This window comes from Esox lucius, chromosome 7, assembly GCF_011004845.1.
Source record: "Esox lucius isolate fEsoLuc1 chromosome 7, fEsoLuc1.pri, whole genome shotgun sequence".
Classification (NCBI taxonomy): Eukaryota; Metazoa; Chordata; class Actinopteri; order Esociformes; family Esocidae; genus Esox; species Esox lucius.
In genome coordinates this window covers 27,894,196-27,918,055 of record NC_047575.1, presented here as the reverse complement: position 1 = coordinate 27,918,055, position 23,860 = coordinate 27,894,196, and the positions used below count along the sequence as shown (strand labels likewise).

The 23,860-nt window shown below is 38.1% G+C and overlaps 2 protein-coding genes across 4 annotated transcripts; one reads left to right on the top strand and one right to left on the bottom strand.

Annotated features, from left to right (window-relative positions):
* Nucleotides 1-634: 634 nt before the first annotated feature.
* klhl35 (kelch-like family member 35) lies at nucleotides 635-12,327 on the bottom strand. Its single transcript, XM_010901715.4, has 7 exons — nucleotides 12,148-12,327; nucleotides 9,613-10,524; nucleotides 8,970-9,154; nucleotides 8,176-8,294; nucleotides 7,759-7,947; nucleotides 4,382-4,570; nucleotides 635-2,275 (listed from the first exon to the last, which is right to left on the bottom strand). The coding sequence occupies exons 2-7, from the start codon at nucleotides 10,488-10,490 to the stop codon at nucleotides 2,075-2,077; spliced, it is 1,761 nt and encodes a 586-aa protein (XP_010900017.2). The 5' UTR covers nucleotides 10,491-10,524; nucleotides 12,148-12,327; the 3' UTR covers nucleotides 635-2,074.
* A 3,805-nt stretch (nucleotides 12,328-16,132) lies between these two features.
* On the top strand, nucleotides 16,133-23,455 carry lrrc32 (leucine rich repeat containing 32). 3 transcript variants are annotated; one of them, XM_010901714.3, is made up of 3 exons: nucleotides 16,133-16,243; nucleotides 18,185-18,281; nucleotides 20,210-23,455. In XM_010901714.3, exons 2-3 carry the CDS (start codon nucleotides 18,189-18,191, stop codon nucleotides 22,118-22,120), a joined length of 2,004 nt encoding a protein of 667 aa, XP_010900016.2. In that variant the 5' UTR covers nucleotides 16,133-16,243; nucleotides 18,185-18,188; the 3' UTR covers nucleotides 22,121-23,455. The 3 variants fall into 3 exon arrangements, with proteins under 3 accessions (XP_010900016.2, XP_019903446.2, XP_010900015.2); XM_020047887.2 differs by lacking the exon at nucleotides 16,133-16,243 and adding an exon at nucleotides 16,826-16,964; XM_010901713.3 differs by lacking the exon at nucleotides 16,133-16,243 and adding an exon at nucleotides 16,903-17,033.
* The last annotated feature ends 405 nt before the right edge of the window (nucleotides 23,456-23,860 follow it).

The window sequence follows — 23,860 nt, the reverse complement described above, 5'->3', positions numbered from 1 at the left end:
CCAAGAACAAGGTTATCCTGGAAGAACACCTGCTTCCTTCTGCTCTGACATTGTTCCCCAACTCTGAGAATAGTTTTTTCCAGCAGGACAATGCTCCATGCCACACAGCCTGGTCAATCAAGGTGTGGATGGAGGACCACTAGACCAAGACCCTGTCATGGCCAGCCCAATCTCCAGACCTGAACCCCATTGAAAACCTCTGGACTTTGATCAAGAGGAAGATGGATGGTCGCAAGCCATCAAACAAAGCTGAGCTATTTGAATTTTTTTTGCCAGGAGTATTGAGGTCTGAAAACAATACATATTTATTTGGTTATTTTGACCAGTTGTTATTTTCTACAAATAAATACTCTAAATGACAATATTTTTATTTGGAATTTGAGAGTAATGTTGTCGGTAGTTTAAAGAATAAAACAAAAACAGTTCATTTTACTCACATACCTATGAATAGTAAAATACCTATAGTAAGACCAGAGAAACTGAATTTGTGGAATTTACCAATTCAGTGGTCTCTTAATTTTTCCCAGAGCTGTATATGCAAGCAACTTATTTAATTATTTAGTTTTTCTTACAAATATCCACCAACATAAAAACAAATGTACAAGAGAGCAAAATTGCAATATACCATTTTTAATTCAGTAATTAGAAACTTTGTCAGGGTTCTGCATATTTTAGCAAAGCACAATTTGTATATTTATTTACCTTATTTATACAAAGAAATCAACTCAGACTATCGTCTTTTACAGCTGAGCCCTGTATTACAACAATAAACACATACAAAATGGAAATAAAACATTAAGAAACACTATCACATTTCACAGTTGACAATAAGAAATGTAAAATATATTCAGTATACATGTTTCATATTGAAGAATGACATTTTTTAATGTCTGTAAGTGTGATACAATACAGTATATACCTGCATCGGTTCATATTATGGTATGGGATTTTCTCAATGTGCATTAAAATTCAGTATGTTATGATCTAGTTTCTTCATTACAATATAAATACACACTATAAACACACACATTACTGGCCATTTAGAGTGACTAACTTGAGTTTTATCAACAAAATAATAATATGTTTCTGGTAAGAAAAAAATACAATGTTCAATGTAGTCAGTGCTGTTCTCATTTCACTTTGCAAAAACTTGCTAGTCATCGGTGTGTTATTAAACAATTTCATGAATGTCAGTCTCTAAAATAAATTGTTACACAACATTTATTTTATAAAGCTCTTTTTACATCAGCAGTTGTCACAATGTGCTTTCACAGATTCATCAGAGCAATGCATGTGAATCTAAAGTTACAATTCAAAACTGAGTTAAGTGATTCCTATTTAAAGTCAGTTCATGAGTTGTCAGTTTCTGGCCAAGAATTAAATAAAATGCAGAAAGAGGGTCTTCTCTTGACTTAAAATGTTATTCCATTTGAATTAATACATAATGATTTAAACAAAAATATGTGCACACAAAAACAGAGACTTAGACAGACGTGTTTTAAGAGTGTAAATCAAATAGCTACTGCGGTTTCCAAAAGGTCTACTTATCGCTTGCTTCAAATAATAATCTAGAGGTAGTGATAATTAATCAGAAAAAATATCTATAGTTCATGTGAAGTTTGTTTTATAACTTCTAACCAGTTGTTACAGACCATCCACTGAGGAATGTGAGCATTTCTTGAGGACCCAATCAACTGACCATTGTCCATCATGGCACTCCTTCGCACTTATCTCTTATCTTTTTGTCTATGACATACAAAAACCACAGAGGCAGGTTACTCTTGTTTCATTCCAAATGGCACCCTATACTGCAAATAGTTCATTACTTGTGTCCAATGCCTTAGTACAGTACAGTATATAGAGATCAGGGTGCAGTTTGGGATGAAACCACAGTATTGATGGAAAGGCAATTCATCTGACAGTCTAGCTGATTTCATTGTCAGGATCTACACCAAATGGAAGATTAAGAAAAAAGGCAGGACAGTAAGTAAATGCAGGATAAATAGGCAAACACTAAAATGTTATCCTAGGTCTAGGATCAGTTTCTCCTCCCCAATACGCAACATCTTATTCTTCAGCGGAAATTCTTCTGTGGTGGCCTCTGGGTGACAGTTACACAACCATGGTAGCTGACACTGCGTGACATGGGTATCTCGTCTGTCACCTTACCAGACTCGGGACAGTAGGTCCACACATGGTCAGTGGCAGCGGCATGCTCATCTCTTCCCCCGACGATAAAGACCTTACCCTCACACACAGTCAGGCCACTGCTCTCCTGTCGGACAGACAGTTAAACAGGGGTAAGGGGTCATAAGGGGAAAACACACGGTTCAGAATGTATGTAAAGACAAAAAAACAAAAACAACGCTGTCATCTCCCACTGATAACATGTGGCTATACCCTCTGCATAGTGACCATTCTGTCCAATTCCACATGTTCAATATTTTGACCACTCTACTGTATAATTAACTATTTTAGCTGAAGATATTTAGCTGCAGATGAGGTTGCTTAGCCAGGTAATGTTACTACCCAATGAGTATTATAACATTTCAAATAGGTATAGTCTCTGTAGCTGATTTCAGGAAACATGAAGCACCACGCCATCTTGAGCCTTCTCCCAACAAGATACAATCCCTTCAATTAGTATTCTGTGTTTAGATGAATGGATTGACCCATTCTTCCAACATGTGGAAGTGCTTGAAAAACTCAGGCAAACTTACTGAAAGGACAGGGTATTTCATGCGTTTCCAGTTTGTAGCAGTTTATGTGAACCATCCAGAAAATGTAACCTGTTCAGAGGTATAAAGTGTCTGACAAATTTAACACCATCTTGCCGGTCTGTTCTACTTTATTCATAAAGCATCTCCAAGTAGCAGTGCTCATCTAGGTATGTTAAGTTGTTTCTGAATTAGCCCTGTCTCTCTGAAACACCGATTACAAATTGTCTCCGTTTTCAATTACTTGGAGAATTTTTGAATTTCCAGGCTGAATGAATTTCACTCCAGACAGGCCAAACTAAACTACTGCATGCCTGGCATTGAAGCTTCATAAACATGTGGCTTGACAGTCAGACAAGTCTCAATGTTCAAATGCAGCTTTTGACAAGACAAATCACTTCAGACAATTGTTCACCATGAATAAATTATTCAATATTTAATTGAAAAAGAACTGGATAATTTCTCTGAAAAATAATAACCAATAACTTAAAGTCCTGTACAAAGATAATTTACTGTCACCGGACATCAATTCAATTGATGGGCCTCTAAAATAATTCAGCTGTTCCTGTAGGATTCCTTTTTAAAGGTTTATTGGTTGCATATCGTTGTCCACAACAAGAAAAGAAAGATTTAAGGCATCCTACTGTTGAATGGTACATATTAGGGAATATGAAATACTGTATTTTTAAGGCTTTACTTTTTGGAACACTTCCAACATTAGGAAGTGTAAGCAATATGGCACCATCAAGACATTGCAAAGACATTCCTCCAAAGTTGTTTACAGGGCATGGAGAAAGTTCACCTGACAGGCTACCAAGCCAATGGAAACCTTTAAGGATCAGTAAGAATTTGTCAGGAACAGGGCACTCATTGCATATTATAACCACTCAAGTCAAGTCTGAGCCATCTCATAAAAAGGACATCCAAGCCCACTCACATTTTACTCGCTATGCAATCCTTGCTATGGGGCTGTTATGCCACATGGCTGCTTCTGTAGCTGTGGTCAAGATAGAGAGATAATGAAAATGCCCAAATATCAATATATTTTGGCACAAACCCTGCTGCTTTCTGCCAAAATCTGAAATAAAAAAAACAGCCCAAAGCAGACATACAAATATACCAAGGAATGGCCTGCAAAAATGAAGATCAATGTCCTGGAATGGTTGAACTCTTGAACTCTTCTTTTTGCAAAGAGGAATGGAAAAAAACAGCATGTGGGTGTGTATCTGAACAACTTTGATAAAGCAGGAAAATTAACATTATTCTTTCCACTTCCTAGGTTTGTTCGGGACAGAGAGCGATGCAACAATAGTCCAAAGAAAGCATTAAAGTTCAGATTGTATATCCACCCAGGTTACTAAAGAAATGTACTGAGAATCTAGACACAGTGCTCACACAGTTGATCAAAAACTATCAACTGGGCAACATACCCAAAGTGTGGAAGACAACTATTGGTCTTCCACACTTTTGATATGTTGACCTAGCTTGACCCAGCTACCATTAAGTCTAGTTCATGAGAATAAACAAATAATTATGCAACCAAATTTTATAATCCATTTGTTCTCCATGTTGTTGTTTATCTATTAGAGATGAGAAAAAGATCTAAAATAATTGGTCTTGCTTTTCTGCTTATAACTACTTGCTTTAGTATCAATTACACTAACCAGTTTCATTGGCATATCCACCACTTTGCTCCAGGTGTCGGTCTTTGGAGTGTAGCTATAAATCTTATCCAGGAGTCCTCCCACCACATAGATGGTGTTATTGAGCGTGGTGGCGTTGATGCATCTCTGAGAGAAGGGACACGATGCGACAAAACTCCATTGATCCTCTTCTGGGTCATAGCACTGAACCTATATGGACAATAGAATTCCATACAGAACATAACATTTAACCAGATGATTTCTAAGGCAAGGATCGCATTAGCAGGGTTGTGTAAGACAAAACTAAACACAATGTGTGTGTCCCCTTACCCTTAAAGCAGTCTATAGGCAAAGGTAAACTGAAGTTCAAATTTTTTAAACAGCCATTACACACTTCTGTTAACTTCAGTGACCGGTAGCAAAAAAGAAATAAATGAAAGTAATGCGGTTGTGTGAACATGTTTATTCACTTTTAATGGCCAAGTCACTTTTGAATATCCTTAAGTAACCAGGGTCTCCAAACATTCAGGTGATTTGGAGAAATGTCTTATTAATAACAGCAGTTGGAGGCACCCTTTAAATCTAGGCAAACTAGAGAAGTTGGGAAAAGAATAGTAAGTCAAAAATGCCAGTAAAGAAGGGTACGAAGCTTATCCATACTTATAGGAAGTGCTTTATTGCAGCATTGTGGCCAAAGGCAGCACTAAAAAATATTGAGTCTCAGGTGTCAGTAATTGTGTCAATGCCAACTTTATTGCCTGATTTAAAAGTATATTATGTTTTGAATCAAAAACAAAGGACAGTACAAAAAGAGGCTAGTAAGAATGTTGTTAGTTAGTAGGCGCCATTGCAGGATGGACGATTTTTTAAAATTTATATTGTGTAAGTTGATAAGATGTAACTTGAGCAGGTCATGTGATTTTAAATAGTTTCCTTAGAAAGGGTTGCACGGTATGATATTCCACTAAAACAAAACAAAGGCTTTTGGCTTATGTAGAAACTGAAGAACTTGGGTTGACATTTGATACAGTGTATCTACAGTGGGTGTTCTTAACCCACAATTCACCAGTTGCTTCAGTTGATACACTACGCCGTGATCACAGGCTAGAAAAAAATCAATTGTGCAAGATAATGTTAGGCTACCCTATGGTTATTCATTTTTCTTAAAAATATCTGTTTTGATGGCATCATTTAGAGTTTGAGCTTGAACTGTTATTTCATGAGGTATTTACATAATTGTAACTCCTTTCTCACTTCAATGCTATTTAAATGAGCAACAACTGGTTTACAGAGATTTACAGGCTATACCTCCAAACGCATGCATTATTTTTTCATAGCAATGCTATATAAATGAGCACCAACTGGTTTACAAAGACTTACGGGATAGCTTTCCAAACGCAAGCATTCCTTTTTCATGTCAATGCTATTTAAATGAGCAACAACCTGTCTACTGAGATTAACAGGATCCCTCCAAAATGCATTCTCGTTTCTAGAGAAATAATAAGTAGAGAAACCAGTTAGTACAATGCACGCCATTTACGCTGAACTACCTTTAAGTCAAGTCAAGAAGTATTGGCACCCTTCAAATTGAGTGTGCAATACACCAGCTCTCCGGCTTTGTTCGTAGCCTTAATTAAACCAGTCTAAAAAATTCCTGCAGTTTCATATAAACTCAAAATTATTTATACTAGACTACTTGGCATCTATACATTTAATTTCTTAATGTGCTTTACTGTATGCACAAGTAATTCAACAGTGTTTTACAGGCATACATTAAGACAAGGCTACCATGAAAATGGTGAGAAGTCAAGTCAGGTATTTACAGTGCGGAGAACAAGTATTTGATACACTGCCGATTTTGCAGGTTTTCCTACTTACAAAGCATATAGAGGTCTGTAATTTTTTTATCAGATGTACACTTCAACTGTGAGAGACGGAATCTAAAATAAAGATCCAGAAAATCAAATTGTATGATTTTTAAATAATTATATAAAAATATAATTATAAAAAAAATGGAAGGCGTTCAAGATGACGGTCAATCTCCCTCGGTCTGGGGCTCCATGCAAGATCTCACCTCGTGGGGCATCAATGATCATGAGGAAGCAGAGGGATCAGCCCAGAACTACATGGCAGGTCCTGGTCAATGACCTGAAGAGAGCTGGGACCACAGCCTCAAAGAAAACCATTAGTAACACACTATGCCGTCATGGATTAAAATCCTGCAGTGCACGCAAGGTCCCCCTGCTCAAGTCAGCGCATGTCCAGGCCTGTCTGAAGTTTGCCAATGACCATCTGGATGATCCAGAGGAGGAATGGGAGAAGGTAATGTGGTCTGATGAGACAAAAATAGAGCTTTTTGGTCTAAACTCCACTCGCCGTGTTTGGAGGAAGAAGAAGGATGAGTACAACCCCAAGAACACCATCCCAACCGTGAAGCATCATTCTTTGGGGATGCTTTTCTGCAAAGGGGACAGGACGACTGCACCGTATTGAGGGGAGGATGGAGAGATCTTGGCCAACAACCTAGGATAAGTACAACCCCAAGAACACCATCCCAACCGTGAAGCATGGAGGTGGAAACATCATTGTTTGGGGATGCTTTTCTGCAAAGGGGACAGGACGACTGCACCATATTGAGGGGAGGACGGATGGGGCCATTTATCGTGAGATCTTGGCCAACAACCTCCTTCCCTCAGTAAGAGCATTGAAGATGGGTTGTGGCTGGGTCTTCTACCATGACAACGACCCGAAACACACAGCCAGGGCAACTAAGGAGTGCTCCGTACATGCTTTGTAAGTGGGAAAACCTGCAAAATCGGCAGTGTATAAAATACTTGTTCTCCCCACTGCATGTAACAAGATGCATGGTAATATCTTGAAAATTTTCCTGGAAAAACATTGTGCCGAATCTCAGGGAAATAAAGTACAAAAACCTACTGTGCTGGCTTAAGTTGTATATTCAAAATATTAGTGTGTACGGTAAACACAGCCGTTTGCCATTTCTCTTACACTGGCAACATTTGAGTGTTCTCAAACCACAGCACCAATTACCTAGCATTTAGTTTTCATCATTTTCTTTTTTGTGAATTGCAATTTGGGGATTTTATATACAGGTACAGTGTCTCCTGCTTCATGATAATGGGGGGATCCAAATAATGCTTTAATTATCTTTAGATTAGCGATTAGATTTTCAAATAACCAAAGGTGCCCTGTCTGGGTTTTGTTTGGATCGTAGGTCCTAGGGATCAGCCCTGGTTGGGCTGGCCCAATATTACCCCTGCATCTCAGGAATAATAGCCGCTTCTTCTGGAAAAGTTATCTTAATAAAATCAAACTCCTCATGCACCTTATCACTGACCAACAGGAGCAGCTACTGTACACCAGAGATTTCAGCTCACCTTGTTGGTATTGCAGTCGTTGCTTACAGCTCCTCCAATGACATAGAGCTTGCCAGAGCAGCCTGCCAGAGCTGCTGAGCTCACAGCCAGCAGTAGAGGGGCTACAGTCTGCCATTGGTTGTCATAGATGCTGTAGCATTCCACACTGGACAAGCGCTCCATCCCATTGAAGCCTCCCACTGCATAAAGCTACAACCACAACCACAACCAGTCAAACACCTACATATATAATGAATAAAATTCTTATTCCACAATATCTAATTTGTTCAAATTGTAAGTTAGTTCCAGATTTGTTTGTGCTGGAACAAGTTTAACAATATAGGAAAAATCCTTAGCACTCGCAACTCTGACTCTCATGCATGAATGTCAATGATAACGGAACTTTGTATCTAGAATAAGAAGCAATGGCAAACTCACTTTTCCAAGCAGAGCTGCCATCTTGTGCGACCACCTAGGCTTCGACAAAGATTCAACGCGGACCCAATATTCCACCTGTGGCAGGTATCGCCACACGTCGGAGCTGTTCAACTGGCCTCCTGCAATACAAAACAATCAGATCAGGTGCCATATCTAGGCTAGCAAATGTATGTAGGAGTAGGAGAGCTAATTTCACATAACGTTTACTATTTAGATCACAATCACTATGTGAAAAGCCCAGGATGGTGGCCATTTCAGAGGTACGGTAACCGGCATACCTGGTACAGAAGATTATGCCAAACTCAAAGACTTAGCTTAGCTATGTCCCTTAGTTTGCCCCATTGTTAAATATAGCAAGACACAATACAGGATACTGAGCTATCTTGGGCTTTGCATAAGCTTTGGGCATGTCTGTCTGGGTAAGTACATCTAGAGCAGAGACGATGTGAAAAGCAGTGAAAGATACCCCACATTGAACAACAGGAAGAAAATGTATTCCTTCAAATAAGCAGAAGCTCTGTAAGCAAGTCAGTTGACTGAGGAACTGTAAAGTAGAAAAGAGTTTCATAGGAACATACTTTGCTCAACACCACATGGAATATTAATGGTTATTGCCTTGATTTATAACATATTCTCTAGTCTAGGGAACTTTTAGTAAAACTCTAAACTAACAACTTGGTAATAGTAATAAGTTATCATCCAATGTCAAATATTGCTCTAAAACCATAGTAATATGTACCATTTTTTCATCTTGTGATTATACATTTTTTGTATTTTCTATACAAGTGGCACACCTGATATGTATACATCATTCTGCAGCTCACAGCTGGCAAAATCGGACTTGGGGTATCCTGGGATGTTGGCCCCGGGGACCCACTCTTTAGTGTAAGGGTTGAGTTTCTCTGTAAAGGACAGTCTGGAGAAGCCATTTCGGTCACAGCCTCCAATCACAACAACCATCTCCGCTCTTCCCATGGACCTGAGCATAAACGGACAGTTAGAACTGAAGTTAGACTAAACAACACACTACCTGATTATGTACTATTACTTTTACAAATATATTTGACGTAATTAGTGGCACATGAGTCATTCTGATCACAGAAACTGAATAATTATTAGCTTATAAGTCTAGGTCATGAAAAAAATGTGTTCCAACCCAGTACTAACAACATTTTTTGTCATTACAAATCTGTAGCCCTTATCTTAAGCAGTTGGAAAGAATGCCTAAAATAACCAAGTTGTTTATAGTTTAAGCCTATTCTAAACATTAACCCATAGTATAACCATGCCTACAGGTGACTGCCAAAACTCATTGTTTATTAAATACTAAATTAGTGAGTCTTTCTTCACGCAGGACCTGTAATATCATTCACTGTAAAGCATTATTGCATGTACAGAAGGCTGGATGTTTTTGACACCAATAGCTTTCACACAAACCTTCTTGGTCTGGTCTTTGGAGACTCCACCTCCCTTCCCAGAATATGGTACATCCTGGCTTCTTGTAGTACTGGGCGGCACTCCCTGCAGTCCTGGATGAGGTCATCCGACTCCACCAAATTGACAAAGAAAACAGGGTCCACCAAAGGTAAACACACCAGTTCCAACAGCTCCCGGAGAGCCCCTTTTCTCTCTCCAGGCTCATGATGCACCCACTTCAGCATTGCATCCACCAACACTTCCTCCTTGTCCACCTGGAGCTGATCACTGGTCAGAAGCTTTACCACACGCTCTTTTGGTAGGCTTAGGAACTCCTTGTGCTTGTAGACCTTCACAAAGTCCCTGTACAACATTGTCTGGCACTTATCTACCAGAGGTGTTATTAAGTACAAGCTTGCAAAATCCATGATGCCCAGGCAGTTGGAGTGGTCTACACGTTCCTCCAGGAAACTCACACATTCCTTGCGGAGCACACTGATGCCCAGCAGGTCACAGGCACTAAACACACTCCTCACATTGGCCTTGTCTAGCGTTGCCTTGCCCTCGTATATGAAGTTTAACACTGTTTCCATAGCCGAGGCACAGATTCCATTAATGGGTACAAGCTGCTGGGGGCTCTCACGAAGTTTTCCATTGAACATACTGCAGAAATACATGCTGCTGGCACTGAGAGCGACACGGTGGCATGGGAACTTGCTACCATCCACCTGCAGGACAACATCAGTGAAGGTGCCACTTTGACGGTAGGCGTTGAGAACTTGGAGGATCTGCTCTGCGTGGCATGGACCTTCACAAAAGCTTATTTCCTTCTGCTGGAGTTGGTGGTCGCTCTGAGACAGAGGTTTAGGCTCACCAGAGCTCGAGCTGCCAAAACCCATTCTGAAGAATGGACAAGGACAACCTCGTAGGGACCTGAAGGGAGGGACAGAGAATTCAGAAATTCTCACGCAGTAACAATGGCAACCGTGGCGCTTCTGATGATCCTAGAAGAAATATTAGTCTAAAATATTTTTTTCTAAATTAGCAAGAACCTGATGTCAAATATGTACTGACATTTAGCAAGCAAATATCTACTAAGAAGCAAGGATTCCATGTTAAGCACATCATTTGTACAGTACACATCAATAGAAATAAGGAGCAACACCTTGACAGGGGCAGGGAGCTTGGTTCGGGTACTGAACTTGGCGTTAAGCACCACCCTCTTGCAATCAAGGGCAGTGCTGTTCCTATACCAAGCAGTGGTGCAGATTATAAAGACAATCAATGGTACAGCGGTTGACATTTTTGAGGTTCAGATGGCCCATGAGGTTTTTCAAACTCCTAATGGGGCGGTTCTGCAGGACTTTCGTAACCCTAGTTATTCTTGTAAATTACTAAATAAAAAATGATTACACTGAGCTAGCCAGCAGCATTTTATTTTATATGTAATAGTAATTATTAGGGGATTTTCTACCAAGGGGATCGTGTAAGGGGGAAGTCGGTTTTCAAGTAGTTAATGTAGGCCGACAAGACCTGGCAACGGTTTTCACACTAGCAGCCCAATTAATAGTTTCTCCCCAATTAAGTCAGTTTTAAAGATCTGATGTGAAAAGTCTGACATGAACATATTTCAAAATCCACAACTCAAACAACATGCTTTATAGAATATATACACTATTTACACATATACAGTACACCCCCTTAAGAAACAAGAACATTTCAAAACAAATTGTGTTATAAACATTTTAAATTGATAAAATATGCTTTTCATGAATCTACCCACAATATCCCATTGACACATTTTCAGAAATGTGCAAAAGTTGAAAATGTAAAAGTAAGGATTCAGCCCTTTTACAAAGACTCACTAAATTAAGCACAGATGCATCCTGTGTCCTTTAATCATCCTTGAGATATCCCTAGAACTTGAGTCCACCTGTGGCAAATTCATTTGATTGGACATAATTTAGAAAGGAACATACATGTTTATGTGCCTTGGTGGTAATCAAAAACCCAATGGCCACTCAGACAAACTTGAAAATGTTCTTGCAGTCCCTACGCTGGACAGATGAGCCCAAATTTGACCTTTTTGGTCACAGATAAAACTGCTACGTTTAGTAAAAATCCAACACTGCTTCACACCAAGAGAGACTTGTCCCAACAGAAAAGCATGGTAGTGGAAATGCCAAGAACTGGGGCTGATTTTACTCTTCTGAAACTGGTCAACTGGGGTTTTATTTTTAAATAGCTTAATCAATTCTACAAAACACATTTTTTAGGCCCATTTCATAAAAAATAAGAGAATAACATTGAATGGAACACACGTATTTTAATGAATGTGGTCATACACTGGTTTTGATAAAACGATGTTCTGTTGAACATATAATAAAACTTACAAGTCTGCAATAACCAACGTTAGTTTAAGTCAAGCTGTTGACAATGCACATGCCTTGCCGATAACTGTATTTCATTTACTTTGATATGAAGCAAAACAATAATAAATAACGTAAGTATCAGTCATCCTGAATAGCACACAATGCAGCCAATTATAGAATTTACCTTCAATTTGTCCTGGCTTGGATGGAAATTGTGTCTCTGTTGACTACAACAATAACGGCGGACAATTCACCAGCAAGATCAATCTTAAATGTATCCAGCAAACGAACCTACTCGTTTCTATAAGGCAACAACCGGGATCTAACTGCCCCACCAATTACCTGGAAATTCGTCAGCAGTGAGGTAATATAAAACGTGGTAGCAAAATTAGTGTTCTACCAACAGCACTATCGTCACAATCGTATGGTAATGAGGAAACCTTCAAAATAAAAGCGCCCATGTCCATTTATTGCATTGTGTAGGCCTAATTTACACTCACCTAAAGGATTATTAGGAACACCATACTAATACTGTGTTTGTCAAATATTGTGACTGAATGATATTTTTAGAAATTGAGTGCAAGTGGTTTTCCATTAAATATTTGTGTACTTTACCAATGTCATCATATTTCCAAAACCCATATGGAAATGTAATATATAGCAATATGTATGTAACTTATATGTCTTATATGAGCATATATGTTGTAAACATATATTTGGTTTGATAAACACATATGTACATATATGTCAAAATATATACAAGAATTGACAGTTTTTTATATATGTCAGATTGAAATATGTAATTAACATATATTATCATATATTTTAAAATATATGTTAAGTCTTTTAATGTATATGGCCATTTATTAGATTTTTGTATGGGCAGTATTAAGCCTTGTTTAAAGCCTTTAGCCCATTCAGCGTTTCACAATCACAATGAAATATTGGTAACAATAGAAACATCACAAAACATACTATATCATATGTTTCTGTGAATTTGGAAGATATCATATGTTTCGGTAGCATTAGTAACATATGATATGTTGTAGTAAATTCATAACATATTTTACATTTTTGTAGCGCACTGAAATGTAACCTGTTATACTAGTTTGTTATTAGGTCACAATAAGTTTCATCTTCAAGAGGGATTTTAACTACAAAAAAGATAAAATCTCCCAGAATGTTTTTCTTCTTACATACAGCTCTCCTGAAAAGTAGTGACATGCGACATAAGCCCCTGTTCCTGAATTCTGTTACATATATGACATTGGGTGTAACACACATTTACATATAGTATGTTACGTATTCCCCTGAGACCACGTTGCCCGCTTGCGGTTTCATTTGCATTCCCATTAGTTACTGACAAAAGCAACAACTACTTAACCTTGGGTCCACCAAAAACATGTATAATGCAATCCATTTGTCTACAGAGCTAGCCTTGATGTTCTGGACTCTCAGCGCATTGAACTTCCTGCTCTTATTTCACCACACAACTGCAATGATGTTGATAATATGGGAATGATACAATACTGTGGAAGCAACATTTTACATACCTTACCAATGTGTTCGTAGCACAGCTAGAGGAGTTTCAAGTTGTCTTACACTCCCATATAGGCTCATGTAATCGAGGCAAACAGACAGGGGTGTGTTTTTTAATAATAGTCTATTCACCACAGTTTATTCACTACATGTCAAACATTCTATTTACTGTAGCCTATTTCCAAAATCTACTTTCCATCTGTTGACTTACTGATGTAGGACTATTAATTTAGACAGTGTATACTGTGACCAGATCAGTGAGGAGATAAAAGAGTAGTGTAAGTGTTTGGACAAAAGTGAGATTTAGCCTTTGAAATCTAACATATGGAGCTCACTCATATACAGATTACCAAACAGTTAATATTGACAAATAGTTAACAAACAGTTAATTTCTACTGAGTTCCAACTTAGTCAAGTGACATTTTCCAGTGGTAACTACTAGCATCCAAGCACTCCCATTGCAAATGAACACAGCATTAAGTTTTCTTCCCCAAACCCCCATGTCACCTAGACCCAATACTGTTCCTACACAAAGCAGAATTTTTCAAATTAATGCCTGCTTTAAAAAGTTATAGAACAGGGTTTTGAGTGTTAATTCAACCTATATGTACAATCACTATCATACCAATAATTTACTAATTTGAAATCAAGTGATTTTCATCAGATGATGCACAAATCACATCCATGACATACTATACTAAAGTCATGCACTGCATCTTCAAGACTTAGGTAAGAGCAACGCTGACATCTGCAGGCATAAGTATCTTTTGCTTTTGGGTTTAGTTCAGTTGGTTTTGAATTGCAGGTGGAATTTGCAGTTTTTAATCTTTCCAGATCATTCATTCAGTCTGCTACAGTTAACTGCACTTTTCAATTCAAACCACAAGTTTTAAAGTTGATTCAAGTCCGTGGGCTGAGATGGCTGTTGCATGTTGCGGTCAGTAAAACATTTCTAGGTGGATTTTGTTGTGTGTTACCTTCTGGCAATGCTCAAAACTTAGATCCCAACTCAGGCTCTTCATTCAGCCATGCCTGGGCTTTTGATTGTCCCACCCTACAGGAAAGCAGCTCCTGATCTGGAGGAATCAGATTGAGGAACCAGCTTCACCATGAGGTTAGGATAGCAGAGGGTCTGTTCATTTGCAAATCCTACATTTTCAAAGATAACCTAATTATTTGGTTTTCTTATTTGTATTTGCATGTCCAGTTCTGACATTTGCTGATAACTAATTAATAGAAAATAATGTTCTCATTACTATGGAGTTATATGGTTGTTCCATCTAGGTTCTGAAAATGCATGCATTAACTGTAAATCACTCTGGATAAGATGCTGCCAAATTACTAAAATGTCAAAAATATTTCTGGAGTTTCCACTCACAGCCACGATTCAGCCTTCTGGCAGAGGAAACCAGGATTTTGGCAAAAAATCTGCACGTATCTGATACAGTTCATGATGACATTGACCTTGTCAAAGACCCCAGGACCAGTAATAGCAAAATTAGGTATGAGGTTCTTTTTTGCCTATCCATACTAATTTCAATGCCAAATCCAAAGCAACATTGTAGTGTCTTAAAAACAAAAAGGTGAATGTCCTACTGTGGCCAAATCAATGTCCTTATCTCAATCCCATTGAGAATCTATGGCACTAATTGAAAATTACGGTCCACAGGTGTCAACGTGGAGCAAATCCAACCGGAACAACGTGGAGCAAATCTGCCAAAAGGAATGGGCCAAACACTGTGCAACTTACATTATTGAGCGTTGGAACAATCTTACCCCAAAACACTTAAAGTTGTTTTTGTAGTGAAAGTTGCCCTACCAAATATTAACGTGTGAGGGTTGAATACTTATGCTAGAAACATGTTTCAGTTGCTTTTCTTTTTACAAATATTTCCCAACATGAAACCAATGTTCCTTATCATAATACATTTTGAGTTTAATTTTTGTTTATAATAAAATCTAATAAAGAACAACATTTCAATGTACCGTTTACAGTAATATGAGATAGTTAGTCAAGAGTAGAAATACTTTTGCAAGAGACTGTATCTTTATGAATATGTAATATTACAACTATGAGCAATTGTATTAGTACAATATAATATATTTTCATTATACTTATTTAGCATAAAGTGTCAATTTTACCAGAGTTGTTTATTGCATACAACATTTTGTAACAATCTTTATCAAAGATGCCAAACATTTTAGAGGCAACTACCTGTGAAGGATATTATACATTGTGGTTGAATCTTTGGGGCAAACTAGCTATGATTTTTTTTACCTATTTCTTAGCTTGTTATTTGTTTATGATGAGAAGCATTAAATACGTGAAATTGCATGTCATCATTTTGAAAGGGTTAAATAGTTTTTATCAGTCTCTAGTTTACAAAAGGAAAGGTGCAGATTCTTCTTCTTTGGCACTAGGGGGAAACAGAGCTCTGCTTAACTTGTGCAATTACTCTCCCTAAAATCAAAGTCAGTTCCAAAGTTAATTGGAACTGAAAACGAAACCAAAAGTGTGTGACATTATTACTTTCATCCCTTGGGATATATGCATAATACATCTTGGGATTCCCCATTTGGCTCACTATAAATGAGCCATGGATTCTGCCTACGCCACTGCCACACAAGGACTCTGGCTTCAGTGCTAGATGTTTCCCTCATAGATGAGCAAAGGGATAGAAAAACATATTTTTGCCATTCAGTTCTGGAATTGTACAATATCACCTCTTTGGATGGAAAGGGTGAGACAGTGGCTGTATGTGGTGTGTCTGTCTGTCTATGTGTGTGTGTGTGTGTGTGTGTGTGTGTGTGTGTGCATGCATGTGATTTTGTGTGCTCATGCGTGTCTTTTATAACCTTGGTTAAAACTACAACAGTATTTCAAATATAGACATAATGCCCATGATGTGACGTTATACTTGTGAATACGTCTGTGTGTCTTTCCCAGAATAAATTATAACCTGGTTAGCTTGTGATACAAATTTGGCTGACCACAGAAACCACATAAATGAAGGACAACTCAATAAGTGCTTTCAAAAGGGTTGTTTTCATGCTCAACTGTTATAGGAGGATACCAATAATGTTTAATGTATTCTATCCAGAGGGTGCAACCTTGTAATGATAAGCCACAAATAATTTGGACCCAGTACTTCTGATAGATAATTGATAGATAGGTAATAGATAAACATAGGGTAAGAAAGAGAAGGAGAAATAAACAGAGATAGATAAAGTGAAAGGAAACATACTGAGAGAGTGAGAGAGAAAAACAGGAGAGGAAGAAAGAGAAAGAGAAATGAGAGATTGGAGGTACAGAGAAAATGGATCTCCCGATTTCCATATAAGGTACTTCCCTAAAAAAGGAAGAGGAAAAAACAACAACGATGCAGGATATTCTCACAGGATGTGTGAGCCCGGGACCAGCTCTGAAAGGTGCCGGGTCGAGACAGCTTTATCAGTTAGGATGTGAGTACTACAGCTGGCAGCAGCATGAGAAGAAAACCCTATAGGCAAAAGTAACTATTTGGAAGAGAGGTAACACCTATGCACAATGGACTGGATACTATCTTATTCTGATGTGTGCTTCAGTTATTTTCTGGCTAGGGTGAATGGTAGGAAAGACTTGGAAAAGGGTTTAATGGTCTTTAAAAGTGCATGAGGGAAGAGGAAAGGAGAATGGACTCTTAGCAGTTAAGGTTGTGGAGTAGGGAAAGGAATGTTCTATTTAAAGAAAAAGGGGAGAATGAGGACATTTGTTAGCTCGGTGTACAGATGAATGATAGATAAGAGAGAATAGATAATATGTTTTTTGCACATTGAGTAGGTGGTTATACTTTCTAAGACGTTTCTGAAGTATTGTGAAGGCAAACAGGAATACAATGACAGTCTCAATTCATGCTCTATAGTTTAAAAAATGTATATATTCAGTATTATTTCATTTGTAAAGATATATTTGTTTTTGTGGTATGAAAGTGTTTTTAAGGCATTTTAAGATGCATGGGAAATATCAATAGGTAATGCGATTTTTTTTTTTTTTTAATGCATTTTAATAGGTGACATAACTTTTGTGAACATATTTGGAACATTTGTGTGGAAATATATTTTTTGGCAAACTTATAATATTTAATAGATTTAAACAAAAAACAACAACATTTTATATGGGCTGTAAGAAACAATACAAGTTGTTGTTGGTTAGAGACGACATTTGATCCTTTAGTAATTTATAACCTTTTAGATATCGTTTTGAGTGATGATTGGAAGTTTCCTTTTGCGTCACTTAAGATTAAAAACAAGACTGAGAGGGACAACAGCATGCTAACAAATTTTGTCTACTTACTGTTATAGAGCAGAACAATCTTTGATTGATTACTTTTGCAAATTTAATCTGTGGTGAACAGACACCAGAGACTTTGAGGTAACAAGCAAAATCACTGTCATGGTTTGGGTAATAATAGCGATTTAATTCTCCCAGGATTTAATACCCTTAGAAAATATACAGGGCAATGGCTTGCATGTTAAGACCAGCAATTTCACGTCACAAGTGGAATAAATGAGTCAAAGAAGGTCAATGGTGAATGGACAAACGACTTCCCTGTAAAGGATTCCTCATGTGAACGTTCATCTCAGTGACCCATCAGTGTGTTCAATGCACTTACGTGTGCTCTGTCTCTAATGCTCTGTCACAGCACCATGGCAGCATACCTCTGGCTGGTCCTGGCCTTCATCAGTGATGTGGATGCCTCCTCGTTACGTCCACTACGCCAGCGCTCCCCTTGTCAAGTGGTAAGTAATCCTGAAATTTGAGTTGCTGGAAAATAACTCTTTTAGGATTGTTAAAATTGTTTAAGTATGTCAGCTGACATTGTGTCAGCAGTGTGTAAAATATATTATGGACATGTAATCCTCATAATATTACCGTAATATTTGTAATGCACTTTTAAACATCTGAAAATGCAACAAAATGTGCAATACAGTACCTAGGTATTTGGAGACCCTTCATTTAATAAATGTGACCCGAGATTTTACTAGACGGAAGGACGTTTCTATAATTGGTTATAATCGTGCATCCTGCCTTATTTTTATATCTATATTTTATATTAGTTTTATGAACATGTTTGTACTTTGAAAGCATTATCTCAAAGTTTCTGTCAGTTTTTCACAAAGCTTTCATGTAGTGTATCAAAAAACATCAGGTACTTCAATTTTTTTTTGCCCAGAAACATTATATTCAAGTCTTATGATACCAATCCTTTCTGTCATTTTAGACATGCATTTTCCTTTGGTTCTGAACAGTAAATAACACACTGTACAGTTTCACCTCATAAAACATAATACTTATGCTGACAGTGTTTCATTTTGGTGGTAAAGACAAAAAAAAGAGCCCAAATAAGATAAATGTAAGCCATTGTCTTAGCATGTGTTACATTACCTCACAGCTCGTACTGTTCTTGTGATGTCACAAGTCACTTACATTAACTTACATTAAAGTGGCTGTTAAGACATAATAAAACTTAAAGTCCGTCTTTTCTTGGCATCTTCCTTTGGTTAACTGACTGAGTTCCTCTGCCTAAATTGTTGGGGTGACAAATGCATAATCTTAATCTAGCTCCATATTTGGATGAAGTGGCTCTATGTCAACAGCCAAACGGATCAAATGAAGGAGCTAAAAGCCCCAGGGCTTCTTTTGTAAGGGAATGTTCCCTCTCTCAGGTACTATTCATCTGGACCTGATCTTACACAGTGTCCTTTGTTAATTCTAAAAGAGCCTCAGACAGAGCTTCATGCCCTGACGTCATATAGCAATAAAACCCTTCAATGTTTTCCTTCTATCCTTCTTCCACCTTCTGCACACAAAAAAACGATATTTAAAAAAACATTTTTATAATGCTTTAGTCCTAATAATATATTGCATTCCTGACGACTGACGAGAAAACTGTATAAACAGGATAATTTGGAGCTGGACAGGAAATTGCCTCTTTAGACTGTAAAAAGTGATATCACTGTGCCAGTTTGAAAATAATAGAATAAAGTAGAGGAAAATACTGTGATAATTTTTAGATGCACTCCATTGTTTGTTCATTCTCTTAAGTAAATGGAAACAAGTTGGCTTTCAAATATGCTGTGCTTTGATTTCTTTATAATATGATAGCATTTAATTCCGTTAGAACATCTAGATCCTATGTTGATATATCACTTTTTTGTGTTTTGCTAATTATTTCAATTGCATATGAGTGCATTTTTCAATCAGAAACGTAAAGCTAACACTTGTTATTTAAGCCAGAAAAAAGCTTTTAGGAGACATTTCTGGTCATGTATCCAAACAACTAAGGAATGCTTGCTGCTGACTTCAAAACCACAAGAATGCCAAGAACCAAAATGTACTTTGTTTAATGTGAGGTGAGCATGTGTGCGCGTGCATGTTTATGGGTTGTAGTGAGAGCCATATGGTTTCCATTTCAAGTAACACTGATAAGTGAATAGATAAAAATTAGAAATAATAATAGAAAATGACTTTGTCCACCTGGATTTCTGAAAATCTGAGGTGGAAGGGGTGTATTGTGGACTTGTTTTGTGAGATGGAAATCCCCAAATAAGCCAGATGACTGCCAACCCTCAATACATGAACCATTCAGTGAGAGTGTAAAATTTGAAGATGGTGGTGCCATGATAGTCAAAGCTGATGTAATCATCTGTCCTTTTTCTTTTCCTAGATCCAGAATGAGGTATACTGCAATGATCTGAACCTGAGGACTGTTCCAGCCACGCTTCCTTATGGCATACAAAAGCTGGACCTATCACGAAACCTTCTACAAAATCTTACCCAAGAGGTTCTAGGAAACTATATCTCTATTCATCATTTGAACCTCCACTCCAACAATATCCAGTTCATTCAGCCGGGTTTGTTCAAAAACTTTACCAATCTGCAAGTGCTGAACCTTTCTAGAAATAACTTGGATGTTTTTGCAATTTCAAAAATCAATATTGGGCCTCTTACAGCCGCAGAGAGGCTTGACCTCTCAGGCAATGGTCTGTACACAGGGATGACTGACTTTTTTCTTAGTGAAGCTCCAGCACTTATGAATCTTTCTCTGAATGGCAACAGTATCACCAAAGTGGAAAAGAAGACCTTTAATGGATCTTTGGCCTTAAGAAACATTGACCTTCACAACAATGTCATTTTAGAGATTGAGGAAGGAGCATTTGACTCGCTGCTCTATCTGTCCGAGCTTGATTTGTCAATTAACTCCATCACTTGCATTACTGACTTTAACCTTTCACAACTGAAGGTGCTGAACCTCAGTAAGAACAGCTTGGAGTGCTTTCAAACCACAGACTCAGACCTAGAGTATGAGCTCCTCTACCTTGATCTAGGGGAAAACAAGATCCACTACTTCCCTGTCCTCCCCAAAAGGAACAAGCTCATATACCTGGATTTGTCCAGGAATCGTCTGATGAGTGTCAACACCACAGGAACAGAGGATGAGCTTGAGCAGTTCAGAGACACATTTGTAACTCATACGCAGACAGCGGGAACTAAAAGATACCAGAATTTTTCAAGTCTCATGTACCTTGACATGAGCTACAACAAGATTAAAAGAATACCACAGACATTCTTCTGCAGCATGTTATCCCTTGAGCACCTCAACATTAGTTATAACTGTATTGGGAATTTTTCTGTAAACCAAGAGACCCCTCTGAACTCACTTAAGACCCTGGACGTGAGTTACAATGCCCTGCAGAAGCTTTCATTTGGGGAGAACACTCTATATTTCCTGCAGGAACTCTTCTTACAAGGGAACTTTCTCAGCATCTTGGATCCTGGCACTTTTCAAAAACTGCCCAACATCAGAGGCCTTCACCTTCAGCAGAACTACCTAAACGTCTGCCCATCATATGGAAAATTGCCCCAGACAGGGGTTCCTCCAAGCTGTGTCTATTTTGTATCCATACCAACCCTGCACTTTTTGTACCTCTCTGTAAACCATCTTGAAGTACTGCCACCATTTGCCTTCAATGGCACCCCACTCAGTTTGCTGGACCTGTCCCTAAACCCAGGCTTGGATGTTCACCAGAATGTTTTCTCCGGACTTGAGACTTCCCTAACTCACTTGTCATTGAGAGAAAATGACATTCCGAAACTGAACATGGACCTTTCCCAGCTAATTAGTCTCAAATTTGTGGACCTGTCTACAAACAAGTTAACCACTCTCCCTCTGTGGAACAAAAAGTCCTCCATCGAGTCCCTGAACCTGCAAAACAATAACCTTGCCACTCTAGATTATGAGACAGTCCTGGTCCTGGAACGAACTCTCAAAACACTCTACATGGGATACAACCCCCTTAACTGCTGTAGCAACCCCCGCTTCCTTTACATGCTCCAACGATCAAATGTGGTGGTTCCGGACATTGCCACAGTAACTTGCCAGTACATGGAGAACTCAAAGCCAGTGGAGATGAACGTTGGGAGTGTGACTCAGGAGCAATGCCAAAACCTGGACAGTAAAGGTGTGAGCATTATTGTCATTGTGGTGACAGCTTTGGTGGTAATTGTCGTCCTGGTGGTGCTTTCCAAGGTGTGTCACCCCAAGAGGCGCAAGCTCACCGACGGCTTTAGGGCCTAAAAAAAAAAATGTCTGATGATTGTGGAGAAAGAGACGCTGGACTAGGCAAAGAAACCAGAAACGTTTGGTGCCTTACAATTTGAAGGGTGCACTATTGGTTCATTATAACTTGTTTTTGTGGTAATGTTTTGGTTTTTGGAACATGAGACAAAAAGTATTTTGGATATATCAGTTAATTTGTGAAGTCAAAAGAAACAATGACCTCAACAATAACACTTTATTGAAGACAAATTTTGTAGACTTGCATACATTTAAGGTATTGTTTTCTTCTAGCATATACTAGACAGTTATGTGAAAACACAACAGAAGGAATGTGGTCGCTTTGTGGTATCATATTAGTATCATCATGTGCACATATATTATATAGACATTTACGGATTTCCTGAAAATATTCTGTGACTTCACAGGGTCAGTTGTTATACATACAGTACATTAGATTGGTGGTTCAAAATGATGGCCAAACATCAATGTCTCTCTTTGTAAATTAAGTAGATTGCACTTTAATTTAATTGTATTTGTTTATTTGATAATTACTCTGTCTTTGACTGCTTTTTTGTTATATAGACTGCAGGACACTAAGTAGGCATCATAGAAACGGAAAGCTTTCTCCAGCAAATTTCAGTATGAGTACATGAATATGAAACCACATGGTTTAAAGGTCATGGCTGCAGTTCTTTAGAATGCATGACTATAACACTACAGTCAGTGTTTTGTAGAATATACAGTTCCCATTTGTGGGACATGAATAGGAAGTACTGTATAAGTGTGAATCATATCACCTCTGTGTAGTTCCCATAGGAACTTTTTTTTATAGCAGTATTTTTGTATTTTCCACTGGTAGAAAGGGACCAAAGGAAGCAGTGCTGTTGGAACACCTGCATTTTTTTTAGCTTGTTTTCACAGCTTTGTAGGGCACTGCAGATACCTTTCCTGTTATTGATGAATTGCTCCTTGTAAAAGCCTGTGCTAAATAATAATTTGAACAACACTGGGTTCCTGCAATAGTTTTCTCTTACTAAACCTATTTGTCAAAAATAGAATTTTCATCAGAAATTCTTTCTGGTTTCTACCATATATGGAGAGGCTGTCAGGCCAAGTTAACAACGTGCTACGCTAAATAATAATGTGGATCCATGAGGATTTAAAAGAATGATGGACCTGCTGTGTTACACATCAAAACAATTACCTAACTGAGGGAGAGGCGTAAACATCATCCCAATCTTTCTTCACAAGGAATTTGGCAAAGCTTTGTCCCTTAATCATCCAGGTACAAACCCGATTCCAAAAAAGTTGGGACACTGTACAATTGTGAATAAAAACAGAATGCAATGATGTGGAAGTTTCAAATTTCAATATTTTATTCAGAATACAACATAGATGACATATCAAATAAGTTGATTTTAAATTTCATGGCATCAACACATCTCAAAAAAGTTGGGACAAGGCCATGTTTACCACTGTGTGGCATCCCCTCTTCTTTTTATAACAGACTGCAAACGTCTGGGGACTGAGGAGACAAGTTGCTCAAGTTTATGAATAGGAATGTTATCCCATTCTTGTCTAATACAGGCTTCTAGTTGCTCAACTGTCTTAGGTCTTCTTTGTCGCACCTTCCTCTTTATGATGCGCCAAATGTTTTCTATGGGTGAAAGATCTGGACTGCAGGCTGGCCATTTCAATACCCGGATCCTTCTTCTATGCAGCCATGACATTGTAATTGATTGCAGTATGTGGTCTGGC